We start from the raw sequence: 16164 nt of genomic DNA, 5'->3' as shown, positions 1-16164 counted from the left end.
CGTGGTGCTTCCATGTCTGTGGTGATAGTTTCCAGCTACAATGAGCTCTTGGCTCATGCTGTAGGATTAGGACCCAGAGTTCCTCCTTTGAATTTTGATTCTTAGTACTGAGTTGGACACAGACAAGCAAATGTAGCTGCTGAATACTGGGCTTTGGTTCCTGTCAGCTTTGGTGAGACTTACTGTGCTGGTAAAGGCATGGAGTGAGAGTTCCACGTGACTTTACACAAGGTTGCTGTTATGCTGACATACTCTTGTTCGTTAGCAGTTAGAGCAGTTAAAATTCTGAGTTTTCTGACTGTCCTTTGCTAGGAGAGTGGAGAAGCTCACTCAGATCTTACCTGTTTGAACTGTCTTGCATCGTGCCTATAGTCACTTGGATGAGGTATTTATTTTGAATAAATACAGTAGCATTTTTGTATTCTAGTTGTTCAGCATTTTTATTTGATGTACAACTGAAGGCAATTTGGAAGTTTATCCACTAAAAACATAAATTTGAAGGTCTCATTTGTCCATCTCTTTCAAGTTTTCTAAGCCTTAGATACTAGTGAGGTACTTAAGTATCTTGTATTGTTCTGTAGTGCACACTCTTCCTCTTTTGATCTTTTTTTCTTTTTTGTCCTCTTTCTCTTCGTATTGTCCCTCCCTTCCTTTCACAGAAGATGCATTGGTAGAGCTGGGGCTTTGGTACTATGAAGTTTTAGAACGTGTGGTATCTAGATATTGTTTTTATTTGTATGTAGCCTTTGAAAGTGAAGTTTTCTTTAGGGGTGACAGTAGTTTTGTCAAAAACTTTCATGCTTTTTTCAATCCGATGTAAATTTTTAATGATGCCATCTTCACACACTGATGGACAAGCTCTTCTGCAGATGGCTGTTTAATCAATAGAAGATAATGCAGATGATAATTTCTGTAGTTGCCTCAGATTGAGCAGATGATCAAATAGGCAAGGAAAGATTGTGGGATAACATGAAGACAGGTGCTGGCTAGTTCTGATTGAGCTTTTCACTGGCAGAGTGTTGTGAGAAAATTGCTGTGTATTTGTCTTTTCTGGTACCTCTCTCGACAGGGCTGGTAATCCCTCATCCTGAAGAGTTGTGGCATTTATGCAGAAATTTTGAGAACAAATTCAAGAACAAATGTCCTTGTCATCAGGACAAAGGCCAGACTTTGGTTAAACATGGTCCAGTCATGATGTAATCCCTGATTTGTAAGTTCTCTGAAGTTTTTCTTGTAATACCTGCAGGAAAGTTGTCTGCAATGCAATCAAACTTTTAAGGTAGAAGTGTGAACTGTTTCCTCAAATAATTTGTCTTAGACTCCCAATACCTTGCCTGTAACATAGTCTGTCTATTAGGAACACAGGCTATCAAAGCAATACACCAAGATGTTACTTGCCTCTTAAAATGCTCACTTGGATTTTCATTACATGTTCTTTCTTTACTCGCTGTCCCATTTTAACTCCTAGCTGTTTAGTTGTAGTAAACCTAATGATGTTTATGTAAGTCACTGAAATTTAGTAGCACAGAAACTGTAAAGCAACATGAGTGAAAAGAAGAGGTGACAGTGGAAAAGTAGATGCAAACAGAAGGACAGAGGATATGGTTTTAATTATTTGTTACCATTTGTTTTGCTCCAGTTAATGCTGTTAAGGTTCAGCCAAGATAGAGTTTGTAGGCTTGGTGTGTTAATGAGTATAGTCTTACAGGTCATGCTGAAGAGGAGATAAGACATTGTGATCCCTACTTTTGGATATATAGCATATTAATCTTGAAAATAGTGGTGGGAGCATGGACCATAATATACGGATCCTGTAGGTTGGTTGGTTAAAACCAAAGAAACAGCGATGACCTGGTAGATAGGAAGGAAGACGACTAATTCTAGTTGGGCAATTCACCAGCATGGTAGTGGCCAAACTGGTCTCTTCTGAGTACCCCGTAGGCTTGAATCAGCCATCAGGGTATTTTCAGTTCATTTCAGTGGGCTCTGTATCAGTGGGAGTTGCTTTATTTGATTGAATAACCTTCCTTAAAGAAAAGGTGTAAATTTCAGAAATAAATTACCTCTTTGCCCGTCATGGTCTGATGTAGGGGGGTGGGAAAAAATTAAAATTATTCCTGCATTAAAAATGTACCACTAGTTGTTAATATGCGTAGTCTCAATCACAGTAAGGATAATAGACAAAGAACAGATTGAAAAGATAATATTCTAGCTTTAAAATAGTCCCATCTCCTGTAGCTATGTTTTTCCCTCCCTCATGGTAGTGATATCCTCTGCATGTAAATGACTTGGATGCAGGCAAAGTTGAGTGCTGTCTCACCGCTTCAGCTTTGTGTGAACTCTCTCTTCTTCAATTTCCTGGATCAACCAGTGGATAATCAGGCTCCAGTTTCCAAACTTTGGGATGTTTGAGTCATCTTTTAATCAACAGATTTTTAAACTGAGGGAGCTCTTTCCAGGAAAATTCCAGTGAGAAAAAGGCAATTAGGAAGAAAGCAAAGCAAAACCTATAGCTGTGGCAGTGTGTTTGTGTATATTCTCTCTAGCTGGTCTTGTCAAGGGGTTTGTGGCAGAAAAAAGGAAAACGAGATTTTTAAGCTGGATCACAGTTTCCCCAGATGCTTGCCCTGATCTGTACTGGGTGTTTAGCAGCTATTGGAAGAGGAGTATTTTTGACATTTGGAAGATGCATAGGTAAGGCTGTATCTGCAATAAATTCTGGAATGTTCTATCATACTGAAATTTGGGAGCTGTTTTACTAAATTATCATTTGCCTTTATGTGGGCCATACTGTACTGCAAAATAATGATAATAAAACAGCTGTTGTAGAGTCTAGGTTACTCTGAGCAGTATCCTCACCATGGTCACAAGCTGTTTTTCTAATCAAGTCACATCTGTGGCTATCAAGATGATAGGAGGTTGCTGTGTACATAGATGCAAAAAAAAACCCCATTGGTAGAGCTGAGAATAGAAGATGAGGATAATATTGACAAAGACTGGTTTCCCTTGGCTCCCTTTACAGCCAGTGAAGTGAAATAGATTCCTTTGGGTGGCTGTGGATACGGAAGAGAGGAGTGAAGGTGGGTGGATTCGGAGCTTCGAAGTTGAATAATTTTTTTTTTTCCCTGAATGGCCTCTGGGGAAATGCTGGCAGTGGGCCGATGGCTAGAATTAAGAGGAGTTGCAAGAAAACCAGAGTTTCTCTTTGCTTCACTTATTAATATAAGAACTACTAGGAGATGACTGATAAATTATGGACATAGAAGAATTTTTGCGCATATTATTGTATAGGAGATGATCCTGTATAAGCCTTGTGTCAGAAGGAGGATCTCAATTTTATCTGAGTTTTTCCCCATAATCAAATGGGATTTTCTAATGATGGATATAATTTGTGTAGGGCATTTAGACAGAATGCTATCCTTGTAAAATAATAGTGATAAATCCGAAAGCAGCATCAGGCATGCTCAGAAATAAATTCCTTATACCCTGCTCTTTATCTACCTTGGATTTTCCTTGATATTTATGAGCATTGGCTGCATTTATTCCCTGCTATGCTCCACAAAGATAAATTCTGCATATTTAGAACTCAGATGAGGCGTAGCTAAAATGTATGTTGAAGTTAACAGCATCATGGCCATTACTAGTATTCTAATAAATGTCTGAAATGCTATATTTATATATACATTTATACCAGTGTGGAATGAAGTGTTACTATTTTGAAGTGTTAGTGTTTTGATTTAGACTTCGAAGGAAAAATTTTTAATCGTGTGTGTGTATGTATGTATGTAATACAAGCACAATATATGGGTGCATATTTCCAAACACGTTCTTGTACAAATCCTTCATGCACTCTGATCTCAAACACAGGTCCAAAAGATGCTTTTATGCCACTGCTTGTTAAAAAACCTCAGCTGAAACCCATGTAAGCTCTGCATTTCTTGCAAAACAAATGATTGGATATGGCAAAAAACTTCAAGATCTGGTACATAGTGTGACAGTTCTCATCAGTTTATCTTGTCCCATTTTGTTTTGATGGGGGTTTTTTGCCCTCTGCCAGTGTCCGATGCTGAACCTTAGTCTGACTGCTCACTCGTGTGAAGAGGCTTGTTCGCCATGGTGAGATGGCTCATGGGCATGTAGATACAGAGCTGGACCAGAAGTGATCTGATGGAAGTTAGGGCTGTCTTCAATGTACAGAATCTATTCTCACAAAGGAGAAACATAAAGTCTTAAAGACTTCAGGAGGAGGGAATCCAGGACAGAATCTCAGACTTGGTCCCCACATACAGTCCTTGAAGGTTCCCTACTGTGAAATACTCTCGGAGCTTGTAAAAGCAAACGCTCGCTGCCCCGTATGATTCAAAGCTGGAACAGGAAAGAGCCCAGTATTCGCAACCACTTGGACAAAAAAATCTGCCCTGTACTCCTTAAATTTTCTGAACAATTACTGTCAGGAGAGACTGGCAATCCAAAAAACAATCAAAAGGGGCAGGTATAGACCAAGGCATATTCAGCAGAAAGATGATTATTTTTGATGGAAAAATAAAATTCAGGACGTGGGGTAGAGAAACCTTCCTCTTGCAGCTCCTTAAAGGTAGGCAAACCACCTGCACAGTCCTACAGGCAAGATTTTGCTTAGTCATTTGTGGGTTTGAATATTTCATATGTTGAATAGCTCAATGTCAGGGAACACTTAACTGCAACGTAAGTGAATTACAAGCACTTTCCATCAATGAAATCTGGAAAGAGTTTAAAAAAACCCACAGGTTTCCTCCTGTTGATTATTTAAAATACTCCCAAACATTCCTTCCTGTTCTCTGTTCTTTACAGTTTGGTTTATCACCCAACTGAAATTAATTTCCCTCCGTGTCCTGTACCGAATATTGGGTACCAAAAATTTCAGAGGACAAAGTAGTGAATGTCTGATTCATCATGGATGTCTGAGGACACATATTTGATTGTTTGTCCAGACTCTGGAGCATACACCTATCTACATAATTGTTAACTGTAAAGAAAAAATGACATGCATTAGACTGAATAAGGCTGCCACCTGAAATGTTAATGAATTGCTATTAATACTGACTACAGTATTCACTCATCTGTACAGTCACTGGTGGAGCAAAGCTGAGGTCAGGTTGCAATAATTTCTGAGCCGTTTAGGCTGGAGTTCAGCCTTCTGCTTGGGAAGCTGTACAGGATGTAGGGTGAAGGTAATTGGCCTCCCCATATCTGCTAGAATGTACAATAGGAACTAAAATGTTGCAATGAAGAAAACGTTATAAAAATCTCCCCTGAACACCTGTCGCAGAGTGCAGGAATGTTCCTGCTCAGTTTCAATGCTAGGATTTATATTCTCCACGTGACCTGGTGCCCATTGAATATTTTGGATACCTGCTGATGTAGTATGGGCACTAACTTGGATTTCTCCAGCTCCCCAAGCCATGTAACGCGCTCTGCCTCAGACTGTGCTGCTCTGTGGTACTTTTGGATTTGACAGTTAATGACTAGAAGGCAGTGCCAAAGCATATAATGTCATACAGGAAAATGCACTTTATGTTTCTATTTGAGTAAAGCATGTTTTCTTCTTAATAATTTCAGGTACACAGATATAATCATAGAGCCAGTTGGCTGCAACTTGTTGCAGGGTGAGTTTATTGCTTTTAACAGGAATGCCTTATGCAGAGAGAAACTCCTTGAGCTAATGTTGATGTTGTTAGTTTCAGAGCAGTCCATCAGTGCCCATGGTCATTACAGGTCTAGTTTTCTTTATTTAAAGGAAAATATTACTCTTCCCAAAGAAAATGGGAAGTATGACAAGTTTATAAAGAGGATTGTTCTCTTACTTGATGAACCGGCTTCACCTGTGAGTCCAATATAGTGGATTTAACGGGCTTTCTGTCACAGATAAATCAATCTACATTATACGGGGCCTGACTTGGCATATTTTACAAGGAACATTAATATGTTTACTTAAAGCACAAGCCTCAGAACAAAGTCACTGTGCAAGTTCTTAACAATAGTGTTTCTTTTTTATGTTGTGGCAGAAGAGAAAAATCTCAGCCTAAAAATACCAGGGATGCAAAAGATGTCAGATGAACTTTTCAGTTTCATGGGGAGAGGTCCATGAAGACCCTCCATATTGATACTGTAATCACAGAGATTTCAGTATTTATTCCCGATCAACTGTGTTAACGGGAAGTTAAAACTGAGAGTTCTTAGTAATTTGTGGTGAAAACGTAATAGAAATGTGGTGGTTCTCCTAAATGATGCCATTCAGATTTAAAACTAGTTTTAAAGAAATCCATTGTGCACTCTGTGTGCTTAATGATAATAAAGATGTCATAAATTTATAGTCAATACATATTAATGTCTAGAATTATAGCTTAACATTCATTTTCAAAGCTATACCTTGTATTTTTTTCTTTGTCCTCATTTATTTTGCTGAGTGAAAGGAGAAATCCTATCTTTTTCAAAAAAAAGAAAGGCAGCATGAGTAGGACACACTTTTACAATTTAAGGAATGCACATAATGTATTTGTTTGCATCTTGTTAGTGTTTTGTTTTCACTAAACACTGATAACCAAAATATGTGCAAACTTTCAGTAAATGATGTCACCGTATGTTAAACTTTTTGATGTATCCAAACAGCACTGCTGCTCTCAACAGCACATCGTAGTCAGTGGTGTGCTAGAGGAGGAAAGGGTGTACACTGTCAATTAGAGACTAAATCTCTATTCTGCACATGTTGTTCTCATTTGGCAAAGCTGGTGAAAAAACACTGAGCACACCACTAACTTCATTGTAGTGATCTGGAAATGTCTTTAAATACTTGCTCAGGGAAGGCTTTAATATAGGAACCGGTGTAGGTAAGGAAAAAGCAATTTTGACTATAGATGTCTGTTTGTCGGCATTAGCCTTGTCCAAAGTAAAAACTGTTTTGAGGTTTAACTGCTGAATGGACCTAGACGTAGACTACAACATTGTGGTCATTTTGCATATTGAAAATATGCAAACTACCACCAGAGTTTAACCACAGAACCAGAGCTACCTGCCGCCAGCGTTTAACTGCAGCTAGTTGACAGTACGATGCAATGCAGTTTGCCCATATCTAGATTAAATGCTGAATTAGTAGTAATCGTGAGATTAGCTGTCCGTTAAAATTGGAGTTTATGTGTGATTAGAAACTCCAAATCCCTACATATATGGTGACATTTGTCAATGTTTAAACACCCTCAGATGAGGAGCAAGGGGGAAGGGAGCCTTGTTCTTGAAAAATATAAAGCAAAGAACATCTTAATGGGAATAATATTAGATGACTTCTTCCCATCCCTGGGGAGCATTGTTTCTTGAACACTAGGCACTCTGAAAATGTGGTTGTAGAGCTCTGCCAGGGGAGTGCTGCACAGCAGAGAGAAGCTACTAAAACATACACAAATTTGCTTCCCAGTCTGGTTCTTTGTCTTGTAAATTTTAAATACTAAGATTACCGTTCCAGGATTAGCAGAATCTGTGAGATCTCTAAAAGTGCAGCTTTATAACTCGCTTGAACTCTCCACTGATGGAAGGGGTGAGGAATGCAGAAAGTGTGAATCATCCATCAGGCAAAAAATAATGCCTTGATAATGAAAATTTACAAGAAGTGGCTACTTAGCAAATATTCAAGGTTGTAATGAGTCCTGTTTGGATATATAGATAAAACTCAAAGGAGGGGAAGGTGAGGAAAGTTGAGGCAGGAACTTAAAGCTCACTAGCAGATTTGCTTCAAAGCTCAATTTATTTACGTATCATATTAGGTAGATTAATGCAGAAGATAGGAAAACAGGTGTTCTTTCTCAGCTTTACTCCATGGACCACAATTCTATTTCCTTTCCCCCTTCTGCTGCACTCTCCAGTCAAGAGTATGAGGCCGCGTACTCATCAAAATCCGTAATGAGGCTTTAATACCTGGGCTGAAAGCACTGTGGGAATTGCAGATGTTTTGATGTTTTGGAGTGGATGGAATGATACGAGCCCCCCTGTTGAGCGTCCTTGTCCATCCTGAAATACTAACTTTGAATTTTTTGTCTCAGTTTTGGTGTGTGGGAGTGGGTGTTACATGCTTCTAAATATGAAAACACAGTACGCGTTTAAAAAGAAATATATATTATTCATTTCTTCCTAACGGAATACTAGAGTCTTACTTTCAACTTCTAGCCACAGATACACAGTTTCCAGTTTAAAAGGCAGGATTTTTCACATGTTGTGATTTTTTCCCTCCCGCTGCCTCCCCTGCTGCTGCCTTTTCCAACCATTAATTGGGTATTCTGTCCTCAGCTGCGGGAGGGGTGGGGGATAGTAAATTAGTGATACGGGGTTGGATTATGGTTTGGGGCCATATTTCTTGGACTGCTAAATTTATTTTTATGAGCATAGAAGTCCAGAAACACCTAGCAGAGATTTTTTTTCGCCCTCTGGGGTAGCTTTTCAGTGTGTAAAGGAAAGTAGTGGCTGTATCAGGAGTTTCCAGTTGGTAGCTTTGTGGTGGAGCTGAAAGAAGAGTGAGCTAGACTCGACTTCTGTCTGTCTGTTATTTATGCTGGATGGGCAGGACTGCCATGGAAATGTCACTCTTAGCTTGACTTTATCTTTTCTGAGCCCTAACAGAGAAATGGGGCCTCCGTGCTTTTAAAAAGGACTTGAACAAAACGGGCTTTTTTGATAGTGAAATTTTTGTCTCTGCATCAACACGGCTCCCAGTAACTTTCATTGAATTAGTTTGAGGGGGCCAGTTGTCTGAGGTGGGCAAATGTAGCGAGTTGCATGCACACAGCTGGTTGTGGGACAGTAACGTAACAAAAGTGCAAGTGGATTAAGCCCTTAAGAGATCAGGGAATTTGTGTGTCCAACTGTATGTGAAGTTGAACTGTTGGTTAGGTTCATGTACAAAAAAGGATTGGATTAGAAAAACAAAATGGGAGAAAGGTTTCATATCTCCAGCATCTCTGATCAGTACCGCCTTGCAGGGTTCCATGATAAACCTTAACAATTATGTGAAAGAAAGGTAAACGGCATGTTAGTGACATTCACTAGGGTATTACATACAAGACACTGCAAACGTGAAAATAGTACAGAAATTATACAGGACAAATGAAGATATGAGCAGAATAGAGAGAAAAGCAAACTCACCCTAACAAACAGAAGTAAAAATAACCCACATGCGGTAGGCGACGCCCAGAAGACGGGGCTTGGAAAATAATCTGCATGTGGTTGGAAACAACAGTGAAGTGCGCTGATGATACCAGAAAGCGCTGAAGGCAGTGACTTGTCATTTGGTAGTGTAGCAAATAAAACACGTGATTGTTGACTTTGGGGCTTAGCTCAGTAGCAGAGAGAGAAGCCGCACGGTATGCAGTTACATCTGTTTAGGTCTGTGCTGTTTGCGTCTGTCATAATTTTTGTGCAAGGATAGTGGACTTAGGAGTAAAGGCAGCTGATCACTATTTGAATTGAAAATGGAACTTTTTCTGTATTTCAGATATTTGTTTAGCATTTAAATATGTTTTTTCTCACAATGGTATATTACTCCTTTTACACTCCCTTTTTAAGCTTGCTTAATAGTGTGTTTAGATAGTACCTCCTGAAAATTCAGATCTGATATGTAATTACAGCGTATTTCACATTAATGACTAAATGCTTGTGTGGTGAAGTTTTTGAAAAATACTTGGTTTTTTTCAGTTCGCTACTAAAAATGATGACGACTTTCTTTTAAAGTCAGTGAGAGCTGACATGATGGATCATAAAGATTTGTTTTGAACCCCTGTACTCTGTAACAATAAAAGGGTTGCAAGGAAAGTGTAACTTCATTTTATTTTCTTCACTAGTTGTTATGTCTCCTGTGGAACTGTTTCCATATTATGGTCTATCATGTAAATATTGTTTGGACCATTTTTGGTGTACACAGTACCATAAAACATTAATTATTTATTTTGACAGCTGTTATGATGGACTTTAAAGTCGAGAGACCTCCTGCCTGTCTTGTCAGTCTGTGGTTTAGTGGTGTTAGTTAAAAGTTATATGATTGTTCAAACAGCATTAAAAAAGAATAAATTCCTCTGCTCAAGAACATTGGTCAGTACTAGCTCCAGAGAAGTCTTTTGATAGCCAGTGCTTTTCATAATTGCCTATTAAAGAATTTCTTGCATCAGCATCATGGAAAGCACATGCAAATGAAGAGGAATGTAGTTTTGGGTGGATATGCCAGGTCCTTTAATCTGAGTTCAGCACTCAAAATTGGTGAAGTAACCAATGGGATTAGAAAGGGCAATGTGTCTTAAGGCCAAACTAGATGAAGGAGGAGTGTCTCTGCCTGAGGAGTAAGTGGTACTGAACTTGTATTTCCCAAACATCATAATCCATATCGCAGCCAGACAACATTCAGCTTCCTTTATTTGCAGGCTTTATGGTTCCCATCATGAAGTCTCTGAGCTGTAATGGGGCTTACAGTGTAATGTTAACGTGTTTTCCCTGGGCAAATATGATAGTGGTGCTTTAAACTTGGTGCTTTAATAACTAGATGTTGGAAGTATGAGGCTTGCTCTCTGTTAACATGAGGTGAGTGACACAATAGGATTGGATCTGGAGGATGATATAGGTAATGATCCCAATGTCTAGGCTATGTTTGCTCGGAGGGTTTTTCTCTTTGGGTTAGCTCTAGTATGATCCTGTGGACCTTAATGCCAGTTAGAGGTTGGAGCACATTAGGTGTGCTCCAGAAACGTATCTTTTGGTTGGTATCTGAAATTAATCCAGCTTGTGTGCTATGAGACTTCTCAGAACCAAACTGCAGTGATGAGGGACAATTACGACGGTTTAGAGACAGGCTTCAAAACGGTACTCAGTGGTAATGTAGACACACCTTAAATACCAAACCAGGTTAGGTGGCACCACTTCCCCCTGTTCTGCTTTGTGGTATGACATAGAAAGGAGAGTAAAGGGTCAGATAAATCAATTTATTATTTCTGTGGGAGACTCCTTTAAATTTTCAGTAGCCGTGTGGTACCTTTATATTAACAGGCCATAATGTGTCTTTCATCATCATTCAGACATAACCAAGGAAGGCTGTTAAAGCACAGCAGTGGTAGTTCCATAATCTTGACAATAGTTAACCAATTTCCTGTAGTTACCAGGCAATGGTTTGAGCGCCATTTATACTCTGCAGTTGTCACGCTGTCTCTTTTTACCCATCTTTTCAGCTGCTGTCCTGTCACTGTTGGAGGGATGTTAAATGCTGTGAGTGTGTTTATGCTAGTAAGTTGTTTTGGTTTGGAGGCTGCTACGCGCTCTTTAGAGATGGAGCAGGGAGAGAAAGAAAAAAAAATGAGTCAGAGCACCTGTTGCTTGGATTTTTTTTTTCTTCGGAGGGAGCCTGTTTCTCTCCACTAGCTGTGTAGGCGATCTCCAAATGTGGGCACCTAAGTCAAAGACTGACTCTCTGAGACAGTCTTCTTGTGTTGTGCTTGTATAGCATCTACCATGATGCCAGCCTACTTATCACTGGGGAAAAACAAATTGGTAATTGTAACTCATGCTGCTCAAGATCCTAGAAAGGTGAAAGGATTTGTTGAAGTAGTTTCTTGTGCTAAGCCTTCCTTGGCATTGTTCACAGGAGTGTTTTGGCTCCAACAGACCAGTCTTTTGGCCTGGGATTTGGCTGTTCTGAAAAGCCACAGCAAAACCAGATGGGTGCAATCATAACCCCTGACGAAAATGTTTATGTGTAATAGTTCCAACAGTTAGGTGTAGGAGTTCCAAGAGGGTGTGTGGCTCTTGTAATGAGTTACGTTGTTCAAATATAAATATCCTCTACTTGAGGAAGCTGTAGGAGTATGATGCCTCCAGATTTGTCTATGAAACACCATGTTCAGAGTTGCCTCTCACTTTCTCTATACTTGAGAAGGCACATCATATTGGTAGTTTAGGCAATTTTTCATTAGTTTATTTTCCTCTAAATGCACAAGCCCATTGAGTTAACGTAGATGGAGCCAAAAAGTAAGCATATTTAAAGTTCTTGCAGTAAAACTGCAGATACCTGTATCCTCATTTTGCCATTGCAGATTTGTGTTTGCTATCAAAGTGCATGTTGTGTCTCCTTGTCCACACAACTCCTCACCTGTGCATGGTGGCTTGAAAAAAGTGAAATTGATATGTTGGTTAAAATCAAAAGTCACACCATACGTTAATGTGATTCCCCTGACTTCCCATTTGGACTGACTTAGAAATTCCTATCATAAGGCAGTTAATAAGCTTTCCAAGTGATTGTGTTTTATGTACCCAAACATTCGTTGGTCTCTCACTCTACCTAAAAATAAAAGTCTCTGATTCTGATTGCTAGAACGCCTCTGATTGCTGCGGGAGTTATTGGTGGCCTCTTCATCATCGTCATTGTGGGCCTGACATTCGCTGTGTATGTTCGGCGCAAAAGCATTAAAAAGAAGAGAGCACTGCGAAGATTCCTGGAGACTGAGGTGAGAGTGTGCTGCTTCTCACATAATATTTGAAAAGATACACAGAGCTGTTCTGCTTTTATATTAAAGATGTTCAGGTCTTCAATCCAATTACCAGACAGGTCAGTAGAAATCCTTTTGCTAACTTCTGCAGGACTGATGGAATGAATGAAGCTATACTAGTTTTCTGCACATACATAGATTCACCACTTTTGAAAACCAAAAAAGGTCCACATGATCACAAAGTCATGTTCCAACAGATTTTTTAACTCCCATCCTGCTCTCAACTGAACTTCTATCCCAGTTCATCATGAGTATATTTAGCAGCTCTCATGCTTAAATACAGCTTTTCATCCAGTGCATACTGAGGTCAGCTTTGAATACTGAAGTAAGTTCCTTCAGCAAGCTCTGATGCAAACTTCAGCTCATCAAGAATGCTGAAATGCAGACATTGTCACTTACCGTTGCTCCCACTGCCTGCATTGCCTTTGTGGTGCAGAGTTTGTCAAAGCCTGTAGTTACAATCAGTAATGATGTATTTTATTAAGCCAAGATACTTCCCAGAGCTTAACCAAATTAAGTTCCCAGTTCTACTGGCAAAAATACGTAGTGGAGCTATAGGAAATAGTGCTGTGCCCACTCCATCTTGCTCTTTGAAATGCCGAGGGGGATCTAGGCAGTGTATTTAAACATAACATTAAGTCTTTATCTGTCAGCTACAGCAATGGTGATTACTGCCATCTCCTCAGTCCTATACTTGAGACACTTCGCAAGTGATACTTTTAAATTAGAGTCCCCCTTGTAAGATAATGAAGTTTGGGAATATTCTAGTGATTCTTTGATAAAGCTTTGTTAAGAATGCTGTTTTCTTTTCTGTTCCAAGGGTTCTGCTCCTGCTCATCTCCACTGTAAAGCCTAGGAGCAAATGATTTATGCATCCCCAATCTGTTTGCCTAAGTGTCTTTTATGCTTGGCCAGAATTTGTGTTGCTTGTTAAATACTGTTTGGTTTTATAGTAAGCTTAACAATACTCAGTGCTTTTGGATACGTAAATCTTGCCATTGTATGAGCCCCTACTTAAGCATAAACAATTTTAAGCAGGTAGTTTTCATTGGATTTGAGAAGTATTGGCTTTGAAGTCCAGCTCTCATTCTCCATTTGGTCAGATAAAAGCTGTGGCTGACGGCAGCTCCTGAGGGACCAAGGTCTCCTACTGAACATGTGGGGAAGCTGTTGTCTTGGCTTAGAAACTGAAGATTAAATCAGGAGCATCCTGAGATGAACACACAAGCGACTATAGCTTCAGCTGAAGTCACTGTTTCCAGCTGGAGGCTGTAACAGACCTACTCTTTCTGTAGGTCATTCTCAGTAAAACTCTACAAGAATTTTTTTAGACCGCCACAACACTTCTCCCTGCCATATCTGTGCTGGTGGACTGTGGCACAGAAGCTGTTTTCGCCCTTCACAAACTGAAAATACAGAAGTGTACTGCTAGTCTGTCCACTTTTCTTTTACAGTGAACCTTCTTCCTTTCACCATGTAAGTACTGGGCATCTAAAGTGGGAAGGAGGAAAGAGAAATCACTCTGAAAAAAGTACAGTTCACGATTTATTTCTGTGATAACCTGACTTGTTGCTGTTTGGTTTTGTTATGTTTTCCTACTCCAATAATTTCCAGATACCGGTGTTTTTAACCTGAACCAAAGTAGCCTGGTCTACTAACTAAGTAGCTCACGATGCTCAAAGAGCCATGGATGTATTTCTCAAACTGCAGAGCATGGTGCATTTAGTCTTGTAAACAGACAACTTTGAAATACTGCAGTGGTTTCAAACCAATTTGAATAGGAGTAGCCCTGAATTATTTTCCTCATCCTGTAAAGGAACAGACTATTTTTCGTTGTTTAGAGTATTGTCCTTTTCATGTATTTTTAATTTACTTTTAAAGCAGCATTGTTTTTCTAGCAGAGATGGTATAACATTTGGATCTGAGAGCATTTTTAACTGAGTGTGCCATCGTGGCTCATTTACAGAGTTTCTGGGGACATCTTGAGCAAATTAAAATTGTGCTTTTTTTTGCAGTAAAGTAGTGGCTGTTACAAATTAGTGGTCTGCTATAAGATGTTTTCTCCTTAAAGCTGTCCTTCTGTGTGGTATAACAGTTGTTCAGAAAAACAGTCCCTTCCCCAAAAAAGAGTAAGAACGTGATAATCCCTTAAGTCAGGGCTATTAAAAAGAAGTATGGCCAACTTAAAAGACACTAAAATGGGCAAAAATAGAATGTGGTGCACTGATAATAAATGATGTACTTCTGTCATGTAGAAAATATTTATACTGCCTCCATTAGCCAAAGTCCTTGGGTGTGTTACTGTGACGCCAATTCAATTTCCAGTTCATAATTCCATCATGCAATTCCTGGTGGAAATCACTACATGTTGAGCGAGGATTTTCTTTATCAGGTCTCTTTGTTTGTTAGCGTTACTCATTTGCTTTTGAAGGTGAGCAATCCCTCCACAAGTTGGCAGGTCAATAGATGCCACCACTGTCTTATTCCAGTGTTTAGTTGGATTGGATGTGTTCAGTACAAACTTCTGATCGGTGTTCGCATTTTCAAATATTTAAGACTGTTGAATTTTCTTTCATAGCTTGTGGAACCCTTGACTCCAAGTGGCACAGCACCCAACCAAGCACAGCTTCGTATCCTGAAGGAAACTGAGCTGAAACGAGTCAAGGTTCTTGGCTCTGGAGCCTTTGGAACTGTATATAAGGTAAGACTCTTCACTGTACAGTAGTGAGTTCCCTCATTTAACTTTTAAGCAGTCAAGTTCTGCATTACAGCAAAGCACCCCGTACTGGGGATGGGTTCATGAGCCCTGCATAGCTGGGAAACTCATAGTATGGTGGAATTGTGTGGAAGGAGCCCATCTTCAGGCTCAAACCTTGACTTCAGTTTTAATTAGGCAGGCTCAAATGCTGACTTCAGTTTTTATGAGGCATGCAGATACTATTTCTTGGTGAGAAAAGAAGTGTCAGCCACAGTCTTCCTTGCACGCAACAGGACTACACATCTTGATATTAAAATGCAGTATCAAAGTTCGTAATTCTGTTCTTAAATAATGGCTTTACAGTACATTTTTGGAAAGCGACATAAATTTTGTCTCTCATTTTGCAACTGTCACATAGGTCTTGTAATAGTAGTCATACCTTGTAAAACAACATTGTCGTTAGCTAAACTGCAATAATTTTTGTTTCTTCCATTTAAATAGAAAAGATGAGTTATGTCAATGCACCCTTTAACAACCAGGATTTAAGAGCAGAACCAACAAGGGAAAAAATGCTTCAGTTAGAGATTTTTTTTTTTTTTTTTTTTTTTTAAAAGATCTGTTGGTCATGTCCAAATCTCAAAAGCATGAAGTAGGGCTTAATGAGCAAGTGAAACCAACCACCTGACCCTTTGGGAGCAACTCAGACCTGCCAAATTGAGGTGGTAGGTCAGAGCACTGAAGGAGGATGGATACTGCATCTCTCTTCAAACTGGGGAGGAAATGGAGGAAGTAAAGACCAGGTCACTACAGCTGCAAGGTCATGGGAATACATTTTTGAATAATCAGTTTACATATACTTGGACAATAATAAAGTGATAGAGATGGGTACCATGAGGTTGTCAAGAACACAGCAATAGTCGA

At 39.4% G+C, this 16164-nt stretch overlaps 1 protein-coding gene across 1 annotated transcript in view; it reads left to right on the top strand.

Moving 5' to 3' along the window:
* LOC104623385 (receptor tyrosine-protein kinase erbB-4) overlaps positions 1 to 16164 on the top strand; it is a gene marked incomplete at its 3' end in the record, with an annotated part of 113577 nt that overhangs the window by 72633 nt on the left and 24780 nt on the right. The window contains exons 14-15 of the mRNA XM_010290460.1: positions 12371 to 12503; positions 15124 to 15246. Coding sequence (XP_010288762.1) covers positions 12371 to 12503; positions 15124 to 15246 — 256 coding nt within the window. The remainder of the gene's footprint in view (positions 1 to 12370; positions 12504 to 15123; positions 15247 to 16164) is intronic.

The sequence above is a fragment of the Phaethon lepturus genome, unplaced genomic scaffold, assembly GCF_000687285.1.
Source record: "Phaethon lepturus isolate BGI_N335 unplaced genomic scaffold, ASM68728v1 scaffold19457, whole genome shotgun sequence".
NCBI lineage: Eukaryota > Metazoa > Chordata > Aves > Phaethontiformes > Phaethontidae > Phaethon > Phaethon lepturus.
The sequence above is the reverse complement of the archived record's forward strand: the minus strand, read 5'-3'. Positions and strand labels throughout refer to the sequence as shown.